The 20,000-nt window shown below is 42.0% G+C and overlaps 2 protein-coding genes across 2 annotated transcripts in view; one reads left to right on the top strand and one right to left on the bottom strand.

Moving 5' to 3' along the window:
• pccb (propionyl-CoA carboxylase subunit beta) overlaps positions 1-7,685 on the top strand; it is a 13,401-nt gene extending 5,716 nt beyond the window's left edge. Inside the window, exons 9-15 of the mRNA XM_017724395.2 lie at positions 1,805-1,886; positions 1,987-2,110; positions 2,899-3,006; positions 3,090-3,190; positions 4,172-4,270; positions 4,676-4,775; positions 7,425-7,685. Of these exons, the coding sequence (XP_017579884.1) occupies positions 1,805-1,886; positions 1,987-2,110; positions 2,899-3,006; positions 3,090-3,190; positions 4,172-4,270; positions 4,676-4,775; positions 7,425-7,546 (736 nt within the window). The 3' untranslated portion in view covers positions 7,547-7,685. The remainder of the gene's footprint in view (positions 1-1,804; positions 1,887-1,986; positions 2,111-2,898; positions 3,007-3,089; positions 3,191-4,171; positions 4,271-4,675; positions 4,776-7,424) is intronic.
• Positions 7,686-9,322: 1,637 nt separating this feature from the next.
• stag1a (stromal antigen 1a) overlaps positions 9,323-20,000 on the bottom strand; it is a 32,954-nt gene continuing 22,276 nt past the window's right edge. The window contains 12 exon segments of the mRNA XM_037546770.1: positions 9,323-10,017; positions 10,221-10,301; positions 10,446-10,560; positions 11,320-11,421; positions 12,202-12,379; positions 13,425-13,624; positions 14,400-14,528; positions 16,226-16,374; positions 16,761-16,862; positions 17,573-17,712; positions 18,208-18,382; positions 18,462-18,554. Coding sequence (XP_037402667.1) covers positions 9,994-10,017; positions 10,221-10,301; positions 10,446-10,560; positions 11,320-11,421; positions 12,202-12,379; positions 13,425-13,624; positions 14,400-14,528; positions 16,226-16,374; positions 16,761-16,862; positions 17,573-17,712; positions 18,208-18,382; positions 18,462-18,554 — 1,488 coding nt within the window. The 3' untranslated portion in view covers positions 9,323-9,993.

Here is a 20,000-nt window from a genome sequence, read left to right as displayed (position 1 = left end):
CTTAATAAGTCTACTCAGATCGGAATTCAAGGTTTATTTTTTGTTTTTTTCTCTCCACTGTGGCGTCACTCAGCAGCAGCGCTTAAGGCCAGTAAACTGGAACACCGTCTGATTAGAGGGGATCATCTTTGTGATGAAGGCTCATCTTTCATTCACGTGAAGTTATTGATTAGGACTGAGTATGCAGGTCGGGACACAGGGTCACATTAGGGACAGATTTCGGTTACTTAAGTACACGATTGTAAACCATAATGTTATGGAGATCAGGTCTGAGCAGTGAGGCTTGTGATGTGAACATGGCTTTAGTGTGGATTTACACTGTCGCACTTTAGTTCTGTTGGTCCAGTGTCCACACTGACGTGTTTCACACAGAAGCAGGAGATGTAAACAGATGTCCTGTGAGTTAAGAGCCTATTTAATCCTCGTATTCACAGGTTTGGTGTCCAGATCCGTTTGGCCAGATTCCATTTAGACTTTTCACAAAATGTGCCTCCAGTTTGTCCATCGGAGCACGTTTCCTCTTTTCTTCATTACTGTAAGAGCAGATAAGCTGAGTCTGGACACTTTCATCATCCTGCTGGGCAGGACGGCTGCAGGTTTGGGGAACTTCAGCCTCCCGTGCTGCTTGTCAGTGCTCAGCATTCCTGCTCATGCAGTTGTACACGAATAAAAACACAGATCATGTTCACTGCTGTTCAGCGTGGTCAGATCTTTATCTGACCCTCTGAATGTGGAGCTGAGAAATCAAAGCACAGAAGCTCATAATTACACTCAGTAAAATCTGAAGGGTTCTGTGTTACAATTGCGATCAGTCCACGCTTCTCAAAGCTGAGGTGCAGCCAGGCTAGTCGGTCGGGACACCTGACTACTCAGTGTGGGTTAAGCTTCAAAACCTCGGTGTAGTAGAGACAGCAGGACAGTCCTGCATCGCTGGTCAGGGCAGATCCTGTAGCCACATTGCTGCTGTTTTGCGGAAGGCAGGTCAGGGATTTAAATAAAACTAGAACACACAGCTGGCTCAGATGCATTTACTGGTCATGGGATTTCGTAGGCCGACTAAAATACCATCAGGTGTGCGTTCTTCATTCGATTGTTCATCAGAATCTCTTCTGCATTTTTTAATGTTTTATCACAAAATGGAATGTGAAGATAAACATTTAGCTTTTTTTTAATTCGGTGCTGCTAGCCGTGCTCGTCTTCCTCGGACACTGGCGTTCTGGTCTGCTTGCCTTTGTGTTTGTTTGTTTTCCAGCATGGTTTTGAGATTTCTGTATTCTTTCTGTGCAATAATTCTTAGATGTGCAATATTATATAGCGCTATAAGCTGTCTAAGGAATGTGCAACTACAACTGCTACCTCACCTGTCTATTGTCTATTGACTGTTTTAGAAGATATAGTTTTATAGTCGTTTTTCTTTATATTTAAGATTTTTGATGCTGTTTTTTTTTTCCTTAAATACTGCACGTTATATATTTTAGCCTTATGTTTAAATTGTTTTGTATGTAGGAAGTGCCGTTGGATTGCTGCTCAATTTCATTGTACACTGTGCAATGACATGCATCTTATCTTCTCGAGAGCTGTTCTGACACCATTGTCCAGCACATAACGTTCCTGTGCTTTTGAAACAGTGTGATGGCATCGTCGTTACTCCCACTGAAAAGCTTTACACGGAAGTTTATCCCATTTTAGACAAACTGTTATGTCATCATGGAAGAAAACCACGGATAAGTGGATAGTTCATCACCGATTAGTGTTCATTCTGCTGGTTAGTGTGTTAATGTTTGCTCTTCTTTTCTCCCGGTAGTGACCGTCTTGTTCCTGGGCTGGACACTCTGGTGCCCTTTGAGAGCACAAAGGCCTACGACATGCTGGACATCATCCACAGTGTATGAGTGACTGTTACTCAGCGAAACTCTTTAAAACGTGATATTTGGGATAAAAGGTTTACACGGTGTTGTTTTATCGTTGCTCGACTCTGTCCCTCAGATAGTGGACGAGAGGGATTTTTTTGAGATCATGCCAAACTACGCCAAGAACATCGTGGTGGGGTTTGCGAGGATGAACGGCCGCACGGTGGGAATCGTGGGAAATCAGCCAAAAGTAGCTTCAGGTATGTGTTCGGCTTACAGCAGTGGAGCCAATACTACAATTACTTTATTTACAGTTTTTATTAGTTGTTGTATCGGCGTTTGTTTGCTTGTTTCTTTGTTTGTTTGTATTCATACCATTTTGCTGTGTTTCAGTCATGGTGGGTTCAGTTTCTACTCAGTCTACAGAAAGCAGCAGGCAGAACATTTCAAAAACATTGTCCAAACACTAGAGGGCGCCAGAGAGAAGAGTGAATGGAGCTGAAAGTGTGTTTATCGGTATTAAACTCATTAAACATTTTAGCGATCACATGTCTACACACAAGCTCCATAGAAACCTGTTCATTGAGACTCGCTCAGAAGCGCCCTCTAGTGTCTGACAGGGCCTGACGAGGTCACTGAACGGCAGTGCTCCTCATTACACCTTGTCTAGGTTTCTGTACATCCACTTCAGAGAACATATGACCATTAACCATCGTGATTATTTGGTTTTCTTTGTTTTAGTGTGTGTTATTGAGTGTTTAGTGCTTTACTGTTTTATTTATTTACATAAAATTTCCTTTTTGAATAAACAAAATTTGTGTTGCGTTTTATCTTACTTTGGAGACAATTTTCATTTATTAGAAGTGCAATATAAAAACTGCTGTTCTCCTTCTGCTTGGTAATATTACTGCTGTTTTTCATTGTAGTTATTTGTTAAAATGGTTTATGTATGGACATGTATTATTATACATATACACATTTATTTATTTCTTTGTTTTTTCTATGTCTTTGTCTTTCTATTTCTATGTCTTTTGTGGTTGGAGCGCAGGCTGTTTAGACATTAACTCCTCGGTGAAAGGAGCTCGGTTTGTTCGCTTCTGTGACGCCTTTAACATCCCGATCATCACATTTGTGGATGTTCCTGGTTTTCTGCCAGGTAACAAACTGTGTAGATTCTCAGCTTTAAGCCTGTGTTTATCTTCACTGTGTGTAACGTCTGTGAATCTCGATCATGTACAGGTACGGCTCAGGAGTACGGCGGCATCATCAGACACGGAGCCAAACTACTCTACGCCTTTGCTGAGGCAACCATACCCAAAATCACCATCATCACCAGGAAGGTACAGCTATGATGGGCTGTTATCACAATAATCAAAACTTGAAACACGAGCTGGCGCTCTGTGCCTTTACTACAGCTCAGAACCAGTGAGGTGGCGATTAGGACCAATCACCGTCAGGGGGAGGTTTCTAAACTAACGAGGTGGTGATTGACACCAATCACAGTCAGTATTATGGACACAGCTACCAGAGTTCAGGAATCTAAGGCCCAGGTCCAGCTCTTCTTTTTACCCCTACCCCTCATTTTTCAAGTGTTGCACCTTTGAACTGAGTTACAGGGCAGTGGTTGAGATCTTCCTCTGAAATGAAACCCTCAAATAAAAAGAGCATCACTTCATTAACAGCTACTAGCGCTGCTCTGTGGGCGACCCTGCCCGTCTGCAGTGACAGCAGAGGAGGGGAAAGTTCAGCTCCTCACTGCTGGGCTTTAGTTACATTTAGGGATCATGCGCCTTCAAAGAGGGGGGCAATTATTTATCACCCACCCCTAATACTTCAGTGATATGAAGCTGAAGTCAGAGATTCTCCAGCTTCCTGTTTGAATTTTCCCATTCCACCTTAAATGGACCAGCAGTTACAGTCTGGCTCTTCAGGCATCAGGACTGCTGGGCTATTTAAGGTGGAACAGGAAGGTTTGCTAGATAGCTAACAAGACATCAGCAAACTACTAGGTATTTTTTTTGTACTTGTTATGAAGAAAAACAAGCAAAATTCATTGAATCCACATTAAACTAAGATAATATGATGGTTATTATATTTTTTAACATAGAAAATTACCACATTTATGGGTTTCTTTGGTCTCTTGTGCTCCGTCTCGCCAGCTGTTCTGTTTTTTCTCTTATCTCTCTGGAGTCTCTGGAAATCCTCAGTTTGGAGGGTCATGTAGCCCCAACACTTCACCCTGAACTGGAACTGGATCTGAATACTATTCAACACTGTTTTAAACGACAGACATTGTACATAATAACTGTGTATGCCTGCAGGCATACGGAGGAGCGTATGATGTGATGAGCTCCAAACATCTGAGAGGAGATGTGAACTACGCCTGGCCCACAGCAGAGGTGGCAGTGATGGGGGCAAAGGTAAAACACCAGCATCTGCAGCATTAAAGCGATAGTTCAGTGAAAAGTCATAAATCATCGCACACTCGCCTCAAAGATTTTTGTGAAGTCGGCTTCTTGTTTGCCAGCATCGTATTTTGAGTTTTCCGTTCCACCTTAAATGGCGCTGCAGTTACATTCCATTGCCTTACTCACCAGAATGTAACTGCTTGTACCATTTAAGGTGGAACAGATCATCCAAATAAGACGCCACACTCAGCCTTGTGTCTCCACTGTTGGTGGAAGCACCAAGACGTTTCACTGCGTTTCCGTATGTTACTCGGTGTTTGTTGCCGCTGCGCTACTTAAGGCGAACAGGAAGCCCATTTCAGTTGTTAGATCATCTCTAACTGGCTTGTTTGTGCTCTCTGATGCTCCATCCTCCAGGGCGCGGTGCAGATCATTTTCCGGGGGAAGGACAACCAGGCGGAGGCAGAGGCAGAGTATGTGGAGAAGTTTGCTAACCCGTTCCCCGCTGCTGTCAGAGGTACCACACAGTCCTGCTGTCCATAAGTTTGTGTTTACATGCAAAATGTTTTGCCAGTCCGATTGAAAACATTCGGATTACAGATTTATACTGTGGTGTTTATGCTCACTCTACTCAACAATCTGATGAAAATCTCGGTTTACATGCTCACTACAAGTAATCACATCCAAAGTGAGTCCAGTCAGAGTGAGATGAGCAGCAGTGAGCAGTGCTTGTGTTTTTAACTGCTTTGAAATGACGTCAGACTCAGGAAAACGTCCTTCACATGTCCTTATTAAAGAAGGCCAAGAGGAAGACGTCGTATTCTGAGACACACAAGCTGGACGTCCATCCCACCGCCGTCTTTTAAAGATCAGAGCATGAACTTCGTCTCCTCTGCAGACCAGTTTCTGCTCTGCCGTGTCAAATGGTGTAAACTCTCACTATGACGCGAAGCACATGCAGAACGGACTTAAACTTTCCGATAGGGAATGTAATCAGATACAGGCGTTTACACGGATATTATTTTTCTATTAATCGGATTATTTACAGGATTACTCAACTTGTTCATTCAGATAGAAACTCCGATACTATTCTGAATGGCCTCAATCGGACTAGACTATTCCGACTGAGGTGTTTACGTGGACGTATTCTATTCCTATTGAATACGCACTTCAGGAGGAGTATGTAGTGCTGAATGAGGGACACGGAACTGTACTGTACTGTTACTGAAGCAGAGAGTACATACAGGCTTTCAGAACCATTAATAACCTCCCAGATCAGCTGCATGTGAGGCTCAGTACAGGAGAGAAGCAGCCGTGAAAGGATGCTGGTTCAGAGACTGAAACCAAGGATGGACAATTAGATTTTGGCTGCTTCCTTACCTTTAAGACCCAGTGCAGTATTACCAATGGTGGACAGTAACTAAGTAAATGTAATTAGTTACTGTACTTGAGCTGTTTTTTCATGTATCTGTACTTAAGTATTTCCATTTTGGGCAACCTTTTATGTTCACTCCACTACGTTTTGAGAAATCTGTCGTTCCTTTTGGTTTCTGTGTGTATAAAAACGTAACATGTCAAAACGAAAGAAGCGCAAAGCCAGAGCACCAATCAGGGCACAGCGGTCACTTTGTTTAGAGCTGGTTTTGACCTGTTGGTCATACCGACCCAGTGCAGCACACAGTTCATCGTCAGCGCAGCAGCGTAAAACTTTGGGAGAGTCTGTTCAACATAAATGATGAACTAACCTAACTTTGTGTAAATAGAGCATAATATAGAAATATGTCCACATATGCAGTCGAGACTGACGCGGCTTTTTTCTGAATTTCTACAAACACCATTTCATTTTATAGTAAATTAGTCTGGGCTGGTTTATGTTTATGAACAGACGCCTACAGATCAACATAGTAAAGGAGCTCATCTGTGATCCTGAGTTTAAAGCCAGTTTTTATTAAACTTAAACTTGGAACTAAGTTGTAAATAAATCTGAAACTGAAACTTTGCTTGTGTGTAAAAGTGATTTCAGAGCCACTCGGTTCTCCCTGATGGAAACTGTTTACCTTCAGTGTTTTGTGCTTATGATCATTTTAATAGACGTCAGCGTCACTAATTAATGACGTTCTATTAAAAGACTGGTTTACCAAGAGAGACGCTGGAGGACTTTCACCTGAAATGAGTTCATGAAGCCAGTCTTGTTATAAAAATGATAACAGGACATCAGAGCCAGAATTCCTCTTTTAGTACTTTTACTTTTGATACTTAAGTACATTTGAATGTAAATACTATTGTACTTTTACTCAAGTGGAGGTCTAGAGTAAGGACTTCTACTTTTACTGGAGTGATATTTTATCTTGGGTATCTCTACTTTAACTCAAGTGCATGATTTGTGTACTTTGTCCACCTCTGAGTATTACACAGGGATGTTGGCTTAACATTGGTCAGCTTCTTGACTGGATGTTCTGTTCCACCTTAAATGGAGCAGCAGTTGCAAGCACTGGTGAGCTTTCAGCGCAGACAGATAACATCTATCGGTAATGCAGCTACACGGCTGACATGACTTTCAGCCACAGTTTTGCTATTGATCAGTTTCATCTTTGTGCTATAAACAAATACTATAAACTATTCATGTTCCATTTAAAGACATTATACTGTACATTTGTTTTATATTACTGACTCTGCCCACAGAATAAACACCACAAAACACAGCTGGTGTCATTCACTGCAGTAATACAGTGTTAAAAATATTTTATTTTAGGAAAATAATCACACATCATTCTACCTTCAAAATCACTGATATTTAGTTTATTTAACTGTTTATTGTTTCCAGTGGGTTTAATTTTAACACTATATATAAAGTCTGGTCAGTAGGGGGAGCAGTGCAGTCACCACACCACCCTATGAGCACAGCTATCAGCTCGCAAGCCGCTGGTTTATTGGAAATATCTGCATGAATAGAGTTTCATGTAAATGCGGTGCTGATAGGCTCTAATGAATGAGGGCCAGTGCGACTACTGCACCGTTTAAAGTGGAACAGAAAACTCTAATAATTTTTCCATTTCTTTCTCATTGCGCTTTTCTCTGTTAAATCTGTTGTGAGTTTTCCAGCACCCCATTGTGTTCAGAGGGCACTGCAGCAGCATTAACTTCCATATGTTTTTGTATATTTCAGGCTTTGTCGATGACATCATCCAGCCGTCCACCACCCGCTTGAGAATCTGCAGAGACCTGGACGTTCTGGCTAGCAAAAAACAGACCAACCCCTGGAAGAAACACGCAAACATTCCTCTGTAAACTCCTCACATGGGATTCTATCGAGTTCTGGGACTGTTCAGATAAATCAAGCGAACGTTCCCCTGTGCCTTACACCCGGAGAGAACCCGGGCTCCCCTGCATTAGTGTACAGAGACAATAAACACTCCCAAACACCAGATTTCGGATTTATTTATTAATTACTGTTTCCATAAGTTAAAAAAGTAAATCAAAAGGGAAGATCAGATCTAATTTGTACAAAAGAAAACTTCAGATATTTTAAATGTACAATTTACAGTTTACTAAGCAGAGTTCACAGGTTAGAAAAGTGCTTTAATTATAATCATTAAAATTCCAATATGACTTGTCCTGCTGACAGAATTTTTTATATGCTGTCGGAAGAAAACCTTGTATCTCCATCCAAACTGTCCATCAGTTTTTGACATAATTTGAAAGTATCTGTTACTCTTTACATTGTTTGTACATTTTATGATGAAAGGCCTAAAATAAATAAATATATATATATATATATATATATATATATATATATATATATATATATATATATATATATATATATATATATATATATATATATATATATATATATATATATATATATAGTGGAGACAGGAACCAGGGGTCATATAGTTTTATACGGAATGTTGATGATGGAAAATCTGGAACAATCCGTTTTCTTTGGGGACTATTTTGCCGCACAGCGCCCTGCATGTATCCCTCCACCATGAATGGAGTTGAAGTTCTCTAAACTATCATAAAACAGCGTCTCAGTCATCAGGCAGTGAATTCAGAACCATTTCATGTAGGAGCTTTTAGAGGGGGACGTCTGGTTCCTATCACCACCACTGTGAGCAGTTCTGATTGGCTGGCTTAACTGTTTAATTATGCAGTGAATTTTGGGGCATTGATGGAGGTCCCCTTTGACAGATTTGATCAGAGGATTACTCAGAACTCCCCAGAGCATTACAGCAGGTCATCATCATCATCAGGGTTAGGAGTGAGGAGTCAGTCTAAAGGCCTAATCTGGCCACACGGTGGCACTGGATGGTGTTGCGCTTAAATCCCGCTGAGAGAAACGTTCTCCGTCTCTTATTTTAGATTTAATGTCAATCAGATATTTATACTTGTGAAGAGCTTCGAGGTGAATGTAATGAATGAAAAGCTCAGTAAACATTTTTATCATTACTAATCTTAGTTCTTTTTTCCACTGCATTAAAAACTGGAATTTAACACCAGGACTGATTCTCATGTTTACAGCTCTGATAGCAGATCTGACTTACAGCTTCTTCAGCATCGTTAAACATGCACTGTGTGCTCCAAGCTGTTCATTTCAACGTGAAAGTAATGACGCTGGTCCGGATTGTTGACATCACAACAACATCAAAATGTCCAAACCTGCCGTGTGATTTTACCCCTGTCTGTGGTGCAGTGCTCACTGGACCTTTAACGCACTGCTTCAACCCTCCTGTTACATCTTGCAGGTCAAACTGACCCATTTCAAGTTTAAAAATCGAGGAGGAATATTGTTAATAATTTTTGGAGTGTGAAACCTACTGGACATACAGCTCAAATAGTGTGATTTGACCAACCTCTTAAGCTCCCCACTTTGTCATATTCTTCATAACTTTCATATTTCATAAGCTACATTCAGAAGCTGGGCGTCGTGTGAGGCTGTAGCTCTTCTCTCCAGTCTAATAGACGGTGATGTCATTTTAAACCCTTATTATAAAAAAAAAATAGCTGAACTCAGTTTGTTTTTCTACTGAAAGTCGAGCCGTTTTTCCCCAAATCTGGGCTATAAACTATAAACAGACGGCGTCTCTTCAGTGATCTGCTCTGGAAACATTACTTTTATAAAACAACACAAAGAGCGTCTGAGATTTTTGGCTTTCAGCAGGAAATTGTAAACTTTGAAATTGGAAATATGTGGAGATCAGAAAACACATGTTCCGTTCATTTGAGGGACTTTAACAAAAAATAATTAAATTAAATAAATTACATTTATTTCATGCAGTTACTGAATAATTAGCCTTATGATTTGGTCACAAACATTCAGAGGGACAAACCAAAACATACCCTGGAGAATAAGAGACTGAGGGACAGTTTGACCTTTAACAGAAGAGATGAGATGCTTTGTTCGTATTAGTCAGCATAAAGACAGAAAATGTCAAAAATATTGAAAAAAGTAATAATTTGTTGAATGTCTAATTTTTGCATGTTTTATTATTATTTTTATTTAATTTTGATTAAACTGGTATTGAGCTAAAGATGTTTATGAGCTACTCTGACGGTTAAACATAGATTGGATCTGAGATTCGATTGTTGATGTTTCTCACACTTGAACATAACAGGAGGGTTAAACTCTGCGTCCAGAGCAGCAGGAGAAGCTGGACGCTCCTGTGAGGACGAGCTCTGTCTCAGCGATGCTCTTCTGTGGACGCTGGAGATCACAGCGTCCTTTAATCGCCTCAGAACATCGGCATCGAAAACCCCTGAAGAACAACAACAACAACAACAACAACAACAACAAAAACGCAGAACCAGTTAAAGTTCCTCCTCGGTTCTTCCTGTAGAGCTGAAACAGGGAACACTTAATGATGCTTCACTACGGCTCAAAACAAAGACACAAGCAAAAACGGGCGGGGCTAAACGGCTGTAGGCTGAATGGGCGGAGCTAAACTGCTGTTTCTCTCACCGATTCGTCCTCCATCATGGCAGCCGAGTCAAAGAAGTTCGGCCTCAGTTCTGCTCTCTCTCGCCGGTTACAGGACGGAGGCTGCAGAGGAGCAGATTCACCACATTGTTAAAGTGATTAGTTTGGCATATACTCAGCTGCGGTATTTAAGGTGGACTGAAGTTCTGAAGTCATTTCTCTCATGTGAGTGTACTGTACAACACGGAAACGCAAAGCTGGACTGACCAGATCAATGACCATAGTGTCCTCAAATTCCTCGTTCATGTCCTCCAGCTGACCTCGAGATGACATCATTACATCCTCAAAAATGGGTTCGGCATCGTCCTCCATCAGCCCTCGACTGGACAGACAGGACAAAACTACCTTCATCACCCCGGAAACATCCCAACACTGTTCATCAACCAGCAAATCACTCATATCAGCATTTCTCTGTTTCAGTGGGGACTATATAGCCAAAAGTATGTGGACACCTGACCATCACACCTACATGAGTTTATTGGACATCCTATTCCAAAACCAAGGGCATTAATATGGAGTTGGCATCCACCAAACCCAGATTCATCATCAGACTGACAGATAGAGAAGCTGATTCATCACTTCAGAGAACATGGTTCCACTGCTCCAGAGTCCAGTGACGGAACTTTACACCCCTCCAGCTGATGCTTGGCATTGCGCATAGTGATCATAGGCTTGTGTGCAGCTGCTCAGCCATGGAAACCCAATTCAGGAAGCTCCTGATGCTCAGTTATTCTGCTGATGATTCCAGAGAGAGTTTGGAACTCAATAGTGGGGGATACAATAGAGGATAGGCCGTTTTTACAAACTACAGGCTCCAGCATTGAGTTTAAAGTCTCTGAGCTCTTCAGTGCGACTCATTCTACTGCCAGTGTTTGTCTATGGAGACTGCAGGACTTTGTGCTTGATTTTATACACCTGTTAGCAATGGGTGTGGCTAAAACACCTGAACTGTTATTAGGAGGAGCGTCCACATACTTTTGGTCATATAGTGCATTTCACTTCATCCCAAATTCTATTCAAATAATAACTTCACTCAAAATGCTAATAAAACTGATTAAAGCGGTACTTTTGTGGTGCTTACACAGTCTCCCGGACCCCCCCACTCCGAGCCTTCATGTAGCTCACTGCAGTTCTCTCCTTCCTGTTTACATCCTCCAGTTTCTGCGGCCACAACATCTCGGCACTGACAGAGAGAGGAAAGAGTTAAATCACATAAATATTGATTAATGATCTCATTCGCCATCTCCTCACGCTGAGCCACAACCTAAGCCTTACTTTAAAGGGAAATTCCACCAAAATCTCTACATAATAAACTGGTTGAGTTGTAAACAGAGAGGTTCGGTGGGAAACGCTCTGTTCTAGAGAAATTTATTGAGCCAGAACCTTTCACAGTGGTGGTGATAGGAACCAGACGTCTCCCTCTAAAAGCTCCTCACAGAAAGATCCTACATGAAATTGTTCTGAATTCACTGCCTGATGACTGAGACGCTGTTTTATGGTAGTTTAGAGAACTTCAACTCCATTCATGGTGGAGGGAGACATGCAGGGCGCTGTGTGGCAAAATAGTCCCCAAAGAAAACTGATTATTCCAGATTTTCCACCATCAACATTCCCTATAAACTCAGAAGACTCGTGTAGGTTCTCTGGTGGTTCTAGATGGTAAATAAAATGTCTACATCTGTGTTGTAGTCATGGCGACGCCTGGTTCCCATCACCACCACTGTAAAGACACCTGAGCCATTTCATACCAAACTGCTCTGAACCTCTCTTATTACACCTCACACACTGAATTCTGGGGGAATTTTGGAAAAATTTGTGGTATTCCCCTTTAACCCTGGCCATAACACTACTGGACGTGGTGCAGACCCATTAGGACTGTATGTGGGCGGCTTCTGACTGGCAGATGAGCTCTCAGTATGACTGAGCACAGTTACTGAGAGGACGCTTATGCGGGTTCTCTTACCTGTGGCCATAGTTGGGCTCTGGGTCATGTTCAGCCTGCTGCTCGGGGGCGGGGTCAGGACTGTGTCTTTGGGCATGGTCAGTGGCATGTGAGGGGTTTTGTTCCAGCTCTGTGGACGTTAGCTGAGCAGTGGGTGGGGGATCAGCCTTCATTGCCCATGGACCCTTTGCACTCTCCTCTACACAACACAAGGCAAAACGACAGGTTCAGAAACATTATTCACACATCGGCAACTTTAACCCGCAGACCAACGTTCTGACACTGCCGCCTTTTCTGTTTACACTTTCATTGGATTTTTTTGTCCTTGTGTTAGATAGATCAGATTCAGCACAGCCTACTGAGATACATCACTCAATACATATTTCTACACACTGTATCCGTAAATCACTAGCACAAAAATTTGCTTCATTTTTTTGCAGTTTTTACTGATTTTTTTTTTAACCTTGATAACAAAAAATTATAAACACAAAAACCTGCTCAAAACTCTTTGATCTAAAATAGAAGTTATGTGAAGAGTTTACTTCTTTGTGTTTTCAGGTTCTGCCCTTTTTTCTGGGCAGTGTCCGTCTGAGATTTATGGAATTCTGCTTATACATGAAAATCTCTTGGCATTTTCAGTTTCAGCAGAGCAGCTTGCAAAACTCCCCACGAGACCAAGCTCAGACTTTTACACAGTCTGCATCGTCTGCATCATGAATCCACAGCCAGCCAGTCAATCATCTCAGTTTCTATCTTTCTTTTTTTAAAAAAATAAATCCACCTGGACTAATCTGGACCCTATCCATATCATAGAAAACGGAATTTTCTGGGCTTTGTCTGGAACGTTGGGACAGACTCAGGGTGGAAAGGTGATTTTTTAGAAATATCAAAATCACAATTAAAAAGTCAAATTTTCAAAAACTGATGAGTTGCAGTTTTAATTATCAGCTACATTAACAATGCCGAAGTTTTTAAGAAGGGAAATTTAATCTAATAACACGGAGTGAATTGCATTAAATAAGTTAGATGATCAAAAGCAATGAAAAAAGACATGTGCTGTGACATCACAACCATGACTGACAGGCAGCCTAGGGCACTACATCCAGAGTTTGAGCCTCAAGCTAGAAAAAGTGGATTATGAGGACCATCAGGCCTGGACTTCAGTTTGTGTGAAATAACTGCATTTTAGTTATACATTTTCCCCAAATCGTTCAGGCGAGACAGACAGAGCTCATCTTCCTCACCCTCAGTGTGTTTCCGGTGGGCAGCACAGCTCTTCCTGCTGCGGATGGATCCTGTCTTGCTGCTGCTGCTGCTGGTGATGGAGCCATGGTCATCATCTCCACCCGTCAGCAGCGAGTTTCTGTAGGAAATTAGGGGCAACCACACATCATCCCGCCGCTCACACATCTGCTCCGTCAGGAACTTCTCCAGGTACGAGTGGCTAAGGGACAGACAGATGGACAGACTGTGTCAGAATCACAGCAGAGAGGTCTGGGTTTGATGTACAGGCAGGTACTGAAACAGAGTGAGATATGGCAGGAACAACAGATCCAACTAAACTGATATAATGGAGCTCCGTCAACACAGTCGATCATCCACGATGTGTTTCTCACAAGCTGTTAATTATAAACATGGACTGAAGTACATTAGAACAGCTAAACACAGCAGCAGTTTAAAATGGGTCCAAATGTTTATAGAAACCAGTGTGTCAAACAGTCTCAGAGACCACATAACCAAGATTACTTAAAAGGGAATTCCACCAGTTATACTAATTATCTGCATAATTTAGCAGAGGAGATGTAAACAGAGTGGTTCAAAGCGGTTCTCTGCTCTAGATAAACTTACCGAGTCAGAGCCGTTCACAGTAGTGGTGATAGGAACCAAACCAAAAGCTCTTCACAGAAAGCTCCTACAGTAAATGGTTCTGAATTCACTGCCTGATGACTGAGACGCTGTTTTATGATAGTTTAGAGAACTTCAACTCCATTCATGGTGGAGGGATACATGCAGGGCGCTGTGCGGCAAAATAGTCCCCAAAGAAAACGGATTATTCCAGATTTTCCACTATTTTACACCTCACACACTAAATTCTGGGAGAATTTGGGAAAAATTACCAACTCAACATGGTTGTTAGCATTAGCCATTAGCACAGGCTGTGACCCAAAGCTCAGAGTCCAGAGGGGAACCCTAGCACAGAGAACCGCTAAAGAACATACACTGTTTTCTTGTCTTGGCGCAGCAGTTTAGAGGAGAATTCACACAGGACCTCCAGAAAGGCCAGGTTCGGAGGCGGGCAGTCGGGCCTTTTCGGGTTCGGAAACCTGAATGCGAACTCGATCCCGTCCCTGAGAACAGAAACACAGGTTCTGTTACAGCTGAGAGTCCGACAGCGTAACAGCACAACTGAAATTCACACACTCCAGCAGGACATTCAAGACTGAGAACAACCATAGAACCCATTAAAAGGTTCTGCTCCTTCCTGGTGGTGTCCAACAGTCACTAATGGTATTGTGTTTTCCTGATGGACTGATATCACACTGTAAAGGACTCTAATGGTTTAACAGGTGTTCTGATTCCAGATGATTGTTTCCTAATGGAATCTTTAGGTGTCCTACAGAAACTAATGGTAAACATTAAGCCAATTCCCATTAGAAAGCAAAACCATCATGTTTTACTCCTAATGGTTCTAATGGTCTTTTTGCAGCAGGGCTCTCACAAATGTGCCTCCTGTTCTTCAACGTCCACTTGCAAATTCACTCCACCACCAGTTTCTGCATTTCAGATCACAAAATCAAGCCAAACTGTTTATTTGTTGAAAAAACACTAACTTTGCCCTAAAAGGCCAGAGATTCTCATGTTTTTACTTGGTGAAAACTTATTTTCTATTGATCTCTCAAGATCGAGTTATTTATATCATTATTATGACACAGCAAATGTTATCTTGACAAAACACTGTCCATTGTATCATGACAATGATATAAATAAATAAAGATCTAGAGAAAACAACATGCATTTTGCCTTGATGATGACAAATATCACAAGAGCTCAAGAAAGCAAATGAAAACTCCTGTGTAAACAGTGTAAAACAGTGTAAAAAAAACATATTAACCATATTTATACTATATTTAGATGACCAAGCTGACCACTGAAGCCCAAAGCAGCACTCTTAGTAGTCTGTGTGCAGGCAGCTACTGTCAGCAGAGCTCCACAGAGGTACCGATGCAGCTCTGAACTTCATGGAAGAACCAAAGGAAAAAATTGAAGTCCTGCTTTCTTTCATCACATCTGTAGCAGTTATTCACAGCTAAGTCTGTGGAGCTAATGTTAGCCACCTCGCTATGTAGAACACTAATTAGACTAATGAGATGCTAATTAGGTAGAATGAAGCAAGAGTGGACAAATGTGGCCCTGTGGCCACATGTCAGTAAACGGACTGGAATTTGAAAGGAATCTTTAGGATTGGACGCTCATTTCAATGCTAGAACTCGGCTTTGTCCTCTACAGCCGCTTTTCCTTTGCTCACTGGTACTGGCTCGACTCGACTTGACTCAACTCGACTCGCTTTTGGTACCAGCTACTTCGTTTTCCACTGCAGATATAGTGCCCCCTCGATATAGTTGGTCATCACAGCAATGCTGATGTGATGTGAATGAGACAACTGTTGTTCAGAAGAGGCAGCAAGACAAGACTGCTGACAAAAACAGGAGGGTTTGAGAAAAACTACGTCAGACTTCAGATGAAAAGGCGATTCTGACTGCTCAAAAAAAAGCACTGCAAGAAGCTCCACCAACCTGGTAGTGTTTTTACTTCACCTTTTGGTATCGGCTCAGCTTGCTTGGAGGCGAGCCTAAGGTGGTACCAAAAATAGTACCAGGTACCAGATTTGCATAGTGGAAAAACAAAAGGCGAGTCGAGTCAAGTCAGTAAAATGCAGTGGGAAAGTGGCTTAAGAAGACTGAATCTACCTGTTGTGCTCTTCCCTGTGGAGCCTAAGCTGGATTCATGAGATCTACCAAAAATGCCCCTTTGCGTCCAGACTTACTTGTGCAGAGTGGCCACAGCCTCCCTGGTTTTGATCTGGTCCAGGCCGAAGGTCAGAGCGAAGCGCCGAGCCAGTTCCTTTAACCCGCTCACATGGGCCGAGGTGCGGTCCAGATTTGGGCCTTGATCCTGGATCAGCTCATTAAAGAGCTGAAGCACAGCACAGAGAATGACTATTTATTAAAGTCTTTCATAAAGTGACTAACAGCTTTCCTGAACTGGTCTGAGCAGAATTACCTTTAACGTTTGAAGATGTGAAGGGTCATAAATGAGATCACCGTTAAATCAATACTGCTCCAACTACAAAAGTGATGGTAACTGATTAGCCGAGACATGTTTGGGGTCTGAATTTGAGCTTCCAGTACTTGTTGGTTACATTAGTCTCGAAGCTCCACAGCTAAAAACTAAAGAAACAAATTTCAGAAACCAAACAGGCTTCGGCTGAGGGACGATATTTGGAGTAAAGAGGAAAATGACATGAACTCCTGATCCATCACTGCTTTACTGAAGAACAGTTCATTGCTGAAGACATTTACCTGCTGTAGGCTCAGGATTAGCGTTTTGGCGCACAGGATCTTGTCCATTTGTCTGGTCTTGCTTAATGTTTCCTTAATGATGTCCCCATAGTCGTTATAGTACTGAAGAATCATTTACAACAACAGCAGCATTGAGTGCCTTTACAGTACATAATCAGATTTTTGGCCATAATGTGACAAGACAATTACTTTCCATGTGTTTGAGGAACTTAATCTCCACTGATCTCTTGCATAAAAATATCTCAGGCCTCGAGTTTTCCAGTTACCTTAAAGATAAACTAGAATTCAGAGAGAACTTGGTCTAAACTTGGTGAAGGAGCGTCTCTGAGGATGTAAGTGAATCATCATTGTTAGGCTGAAACATCAAGTTGGACTTTTTGAGTCTGACATGGTGTGAAAAACTCAACGCCTCTGACTTTTCAATGATTATTTCTGGCTTTGCAGAGCAACTCGCGGCAGCGCACACTCATTATTTTTCTTACTCAGTAATAAAGCTTCTTTTAGTTTAAAAAGTTAAAGAGGGAGTGAGCTAAACACATTTCTACAGGGAATCGCTTAAGGAGAACGTAGAAAAAAAAATAAAAATGGTATAATTGTAGATGTACACTGAGTTTGACACCGAATTTTTTACGTTTCAGTTAAACAGTTTTAAAAATTCTGTCTTAAGCATTTCACTTGGCCACAGTTTCGCTTCTTAAAACATGCTCCTCTTTTAATAAGAATTATTTTATTTCTATTTTTATAATATTGAATGCATGAGAAGCTTTGGCTGCAATATCGCTTTAATTCCGTACATTAAACGAGACGGTCACCTTCATGTAGTGTTTGAAGATGTCTGCAGCTGCCGACATGTCCACTATGTCGTAGATGATGAGTTTGCTGAAGGCAGCCAGCAGGTTCCTCCTCTTGTGTAGGGCTTCGATCTTATTGGCTTCGTCTTCCTCATCTCCGTCTGCAAAAAACGCAGCATCGTTTATTTGACCATTTGTCAGAAGGTCTGGTCATGTAGTTCACGTTGATTGCGTAATATCCCCAGATCCAGCACAGACCCAGACACAGAGGTTTTCAGTCATGCTAGCTAACAAAGTTTCAATATGATGTAAATAGTGTGAAAAAAAAAAAGGTTCACTAATTATATACACATACATATACATACACACACACACACACACACACACACACACACACACACACACACACACACACAATATATATATACACAAACTTCCTCTGAAACGTGATGCTCCACCAAATCTTCTCAAACCATCACTAATGCAATGTCACTGAAGCTCAACACACTTGGAGGAGAGCACCAACTCCTAATCCAGTTAGCACTGTGCTAAGTGATGGTGGCCTGGTGGGCACGGATGGCTGTGGCATCACTGGGGATCGATCTCGCGATCTCCCTTTGATGAGACCAGCTCCCTTCTTTCCCCAAGACACTGACCTACACTCTGGTTCTCTTCATCCTGCTCGATGAACACATGGTCCAGGACAAAGTTGAGCAGTTCGTTTTGCAGGACAGAATCCGGGTGGAACACTAGCGGCTGCAGGCCCTCTCTTCCACCCGCCATCAGCTGGTGGCTGAAGATCATCAGCAGGTCACACAGCAGCATGAAGGCCTGCAGGAGGCAGAGACACCCAGATCAGAAAGGTCAGGGTTAGAGGTCAGAGTAGACCAGCTGCATGTCTGCAGCTCACCTGCTCTTTGACCGGTGTGTTGACGTTGGATAAACACTGTTGACACACAGCCAGGAATGATTTGACCACTCTTCTCAGTGCAATCAGATCATCCTAAGAACAGTAAGAGACAAAGATGTGTTCAGTGACGCCTCTAAACACAGATCTGCATCTACACATTGCTGTTCCGGAAAAAATCCCTTTCAAACGATGAAGGCATAAGCATGGTAAAAATCTTCTCAGATCAGTGGCTCCTAATCATCAATTATCAATACCTTATATATGGTGTTTTGGGGATTCCAGCACTTTCATTCAAGCAGTCAGTTCATTAACAAGCACTTCTAGTGCTGAAGTATGAAGTATGAGTGTAGGAGCTACACTAACTACAACTCTTTCCCAAAAAAAAAAAAAAAAGTTAGGACGCTGCACGAAATTGTAAATAAAACAGAATGCAAATCAAATCATTTAAACCTTATATTTAATTCAAAATAGCACAGAGACAACATTTTTAATGCTGAAGCTGAGAAGTTTTATTCTTCTTTCACTAAGGAGCCATTCTGTTGTTATATTGCACATCGTGGCCTTTCCTGAAAATGACACCACCAGGATGGGAGCATATGTTCCTCCAAAACCTGTACATATCACTTAACATTAAGGGAGTCCTCACAGATGTGCAGGGCACCCATGCCATATGTGCTAACCCCCCCAGACAGATGCTAGCTTTTGAACTGTGGACTGATAAGCTGGATGGGCCCTCTCCTCTTTAGCCTGGAGGATGTCCATCGTTTTCCATTTTACCTCAGTCCATTTTAAATGAGCTCGGACCCAGAGAAATTGGCAGCGTTTCTGCATCCTGTTTGTGTGTGGATTATTCTTTGCATGGTAGAGTTTTAACTTGCAGTTATGGATGCAACAACAAACTGTGTTCACAGGCGGTTACAGGAGAGCAGGGAGGCAGACGCCAAACACAAAGATGAAGAGCCGCGAGAAAGGGTGTTAAATTTACTGAGGTAACTGGATGTGAATCATCATGTTGGGGATGAGGTGACCTAGAGCCAAGCTGCACCACTGAGAAGTACAGGTGACAACTGGTAAAACTGCAAGGGACAGGAGATAAAAATGCAGGAAACAAAAGAAAGGCTGAAAGCAGCTCAAACAAAGGCTAAACTAGAAACATGAAATAAAAAAAGAGAAAACAAAAGACACTTCCACTGTAAATTATGACAGGATAGCAGACTTTATTCTTCACTTGTTTCTGAGAACAAACACTATTTTTATGGCTTGGAGACAGTTTGTGGCTCCAGCCATCTTGCACCTCTTTTCTTTTCTTTTTGTTCAAATACCCATCTGGGCTGCTTACCCTACCGGTCACCCCTCTACAAAGGTATGACAAAAGGCTCCTGTTTGCCACAGCCTTAAGTAGAGGAGTCCACATGTGTGTCAGGTTGGGCCTAATCAGCCAGAGGGCTTCTGGGAATTGGAGTCCCCTGAAGTTATGGCACTTCACTGCCATTGCCCTCTGCTGGCGGCTGGCAGTGCAGGTAGGGCACCTTGCCGCTG

Source organism: Pygocentrus nattereri, chromosome 17 (genome assembly GCF_015220715.1).
Source record: "Pygocentrus nattereri isolate fPygNat1 chromosome 17, fPygNat1.pri, whole genome shotgun sequence".
NCBI lineage: Eukaryota > Metazoa > Chordata > Actinopteri > Characiformes > Serrasalmidae > Pygocentrus > Pygocentrus nattereri.
The sequence above is the reverse complement of the archived record's forward strand: the minus strand, read 5'-3'. Positions and strand labels throughout refer to the sequence as shown.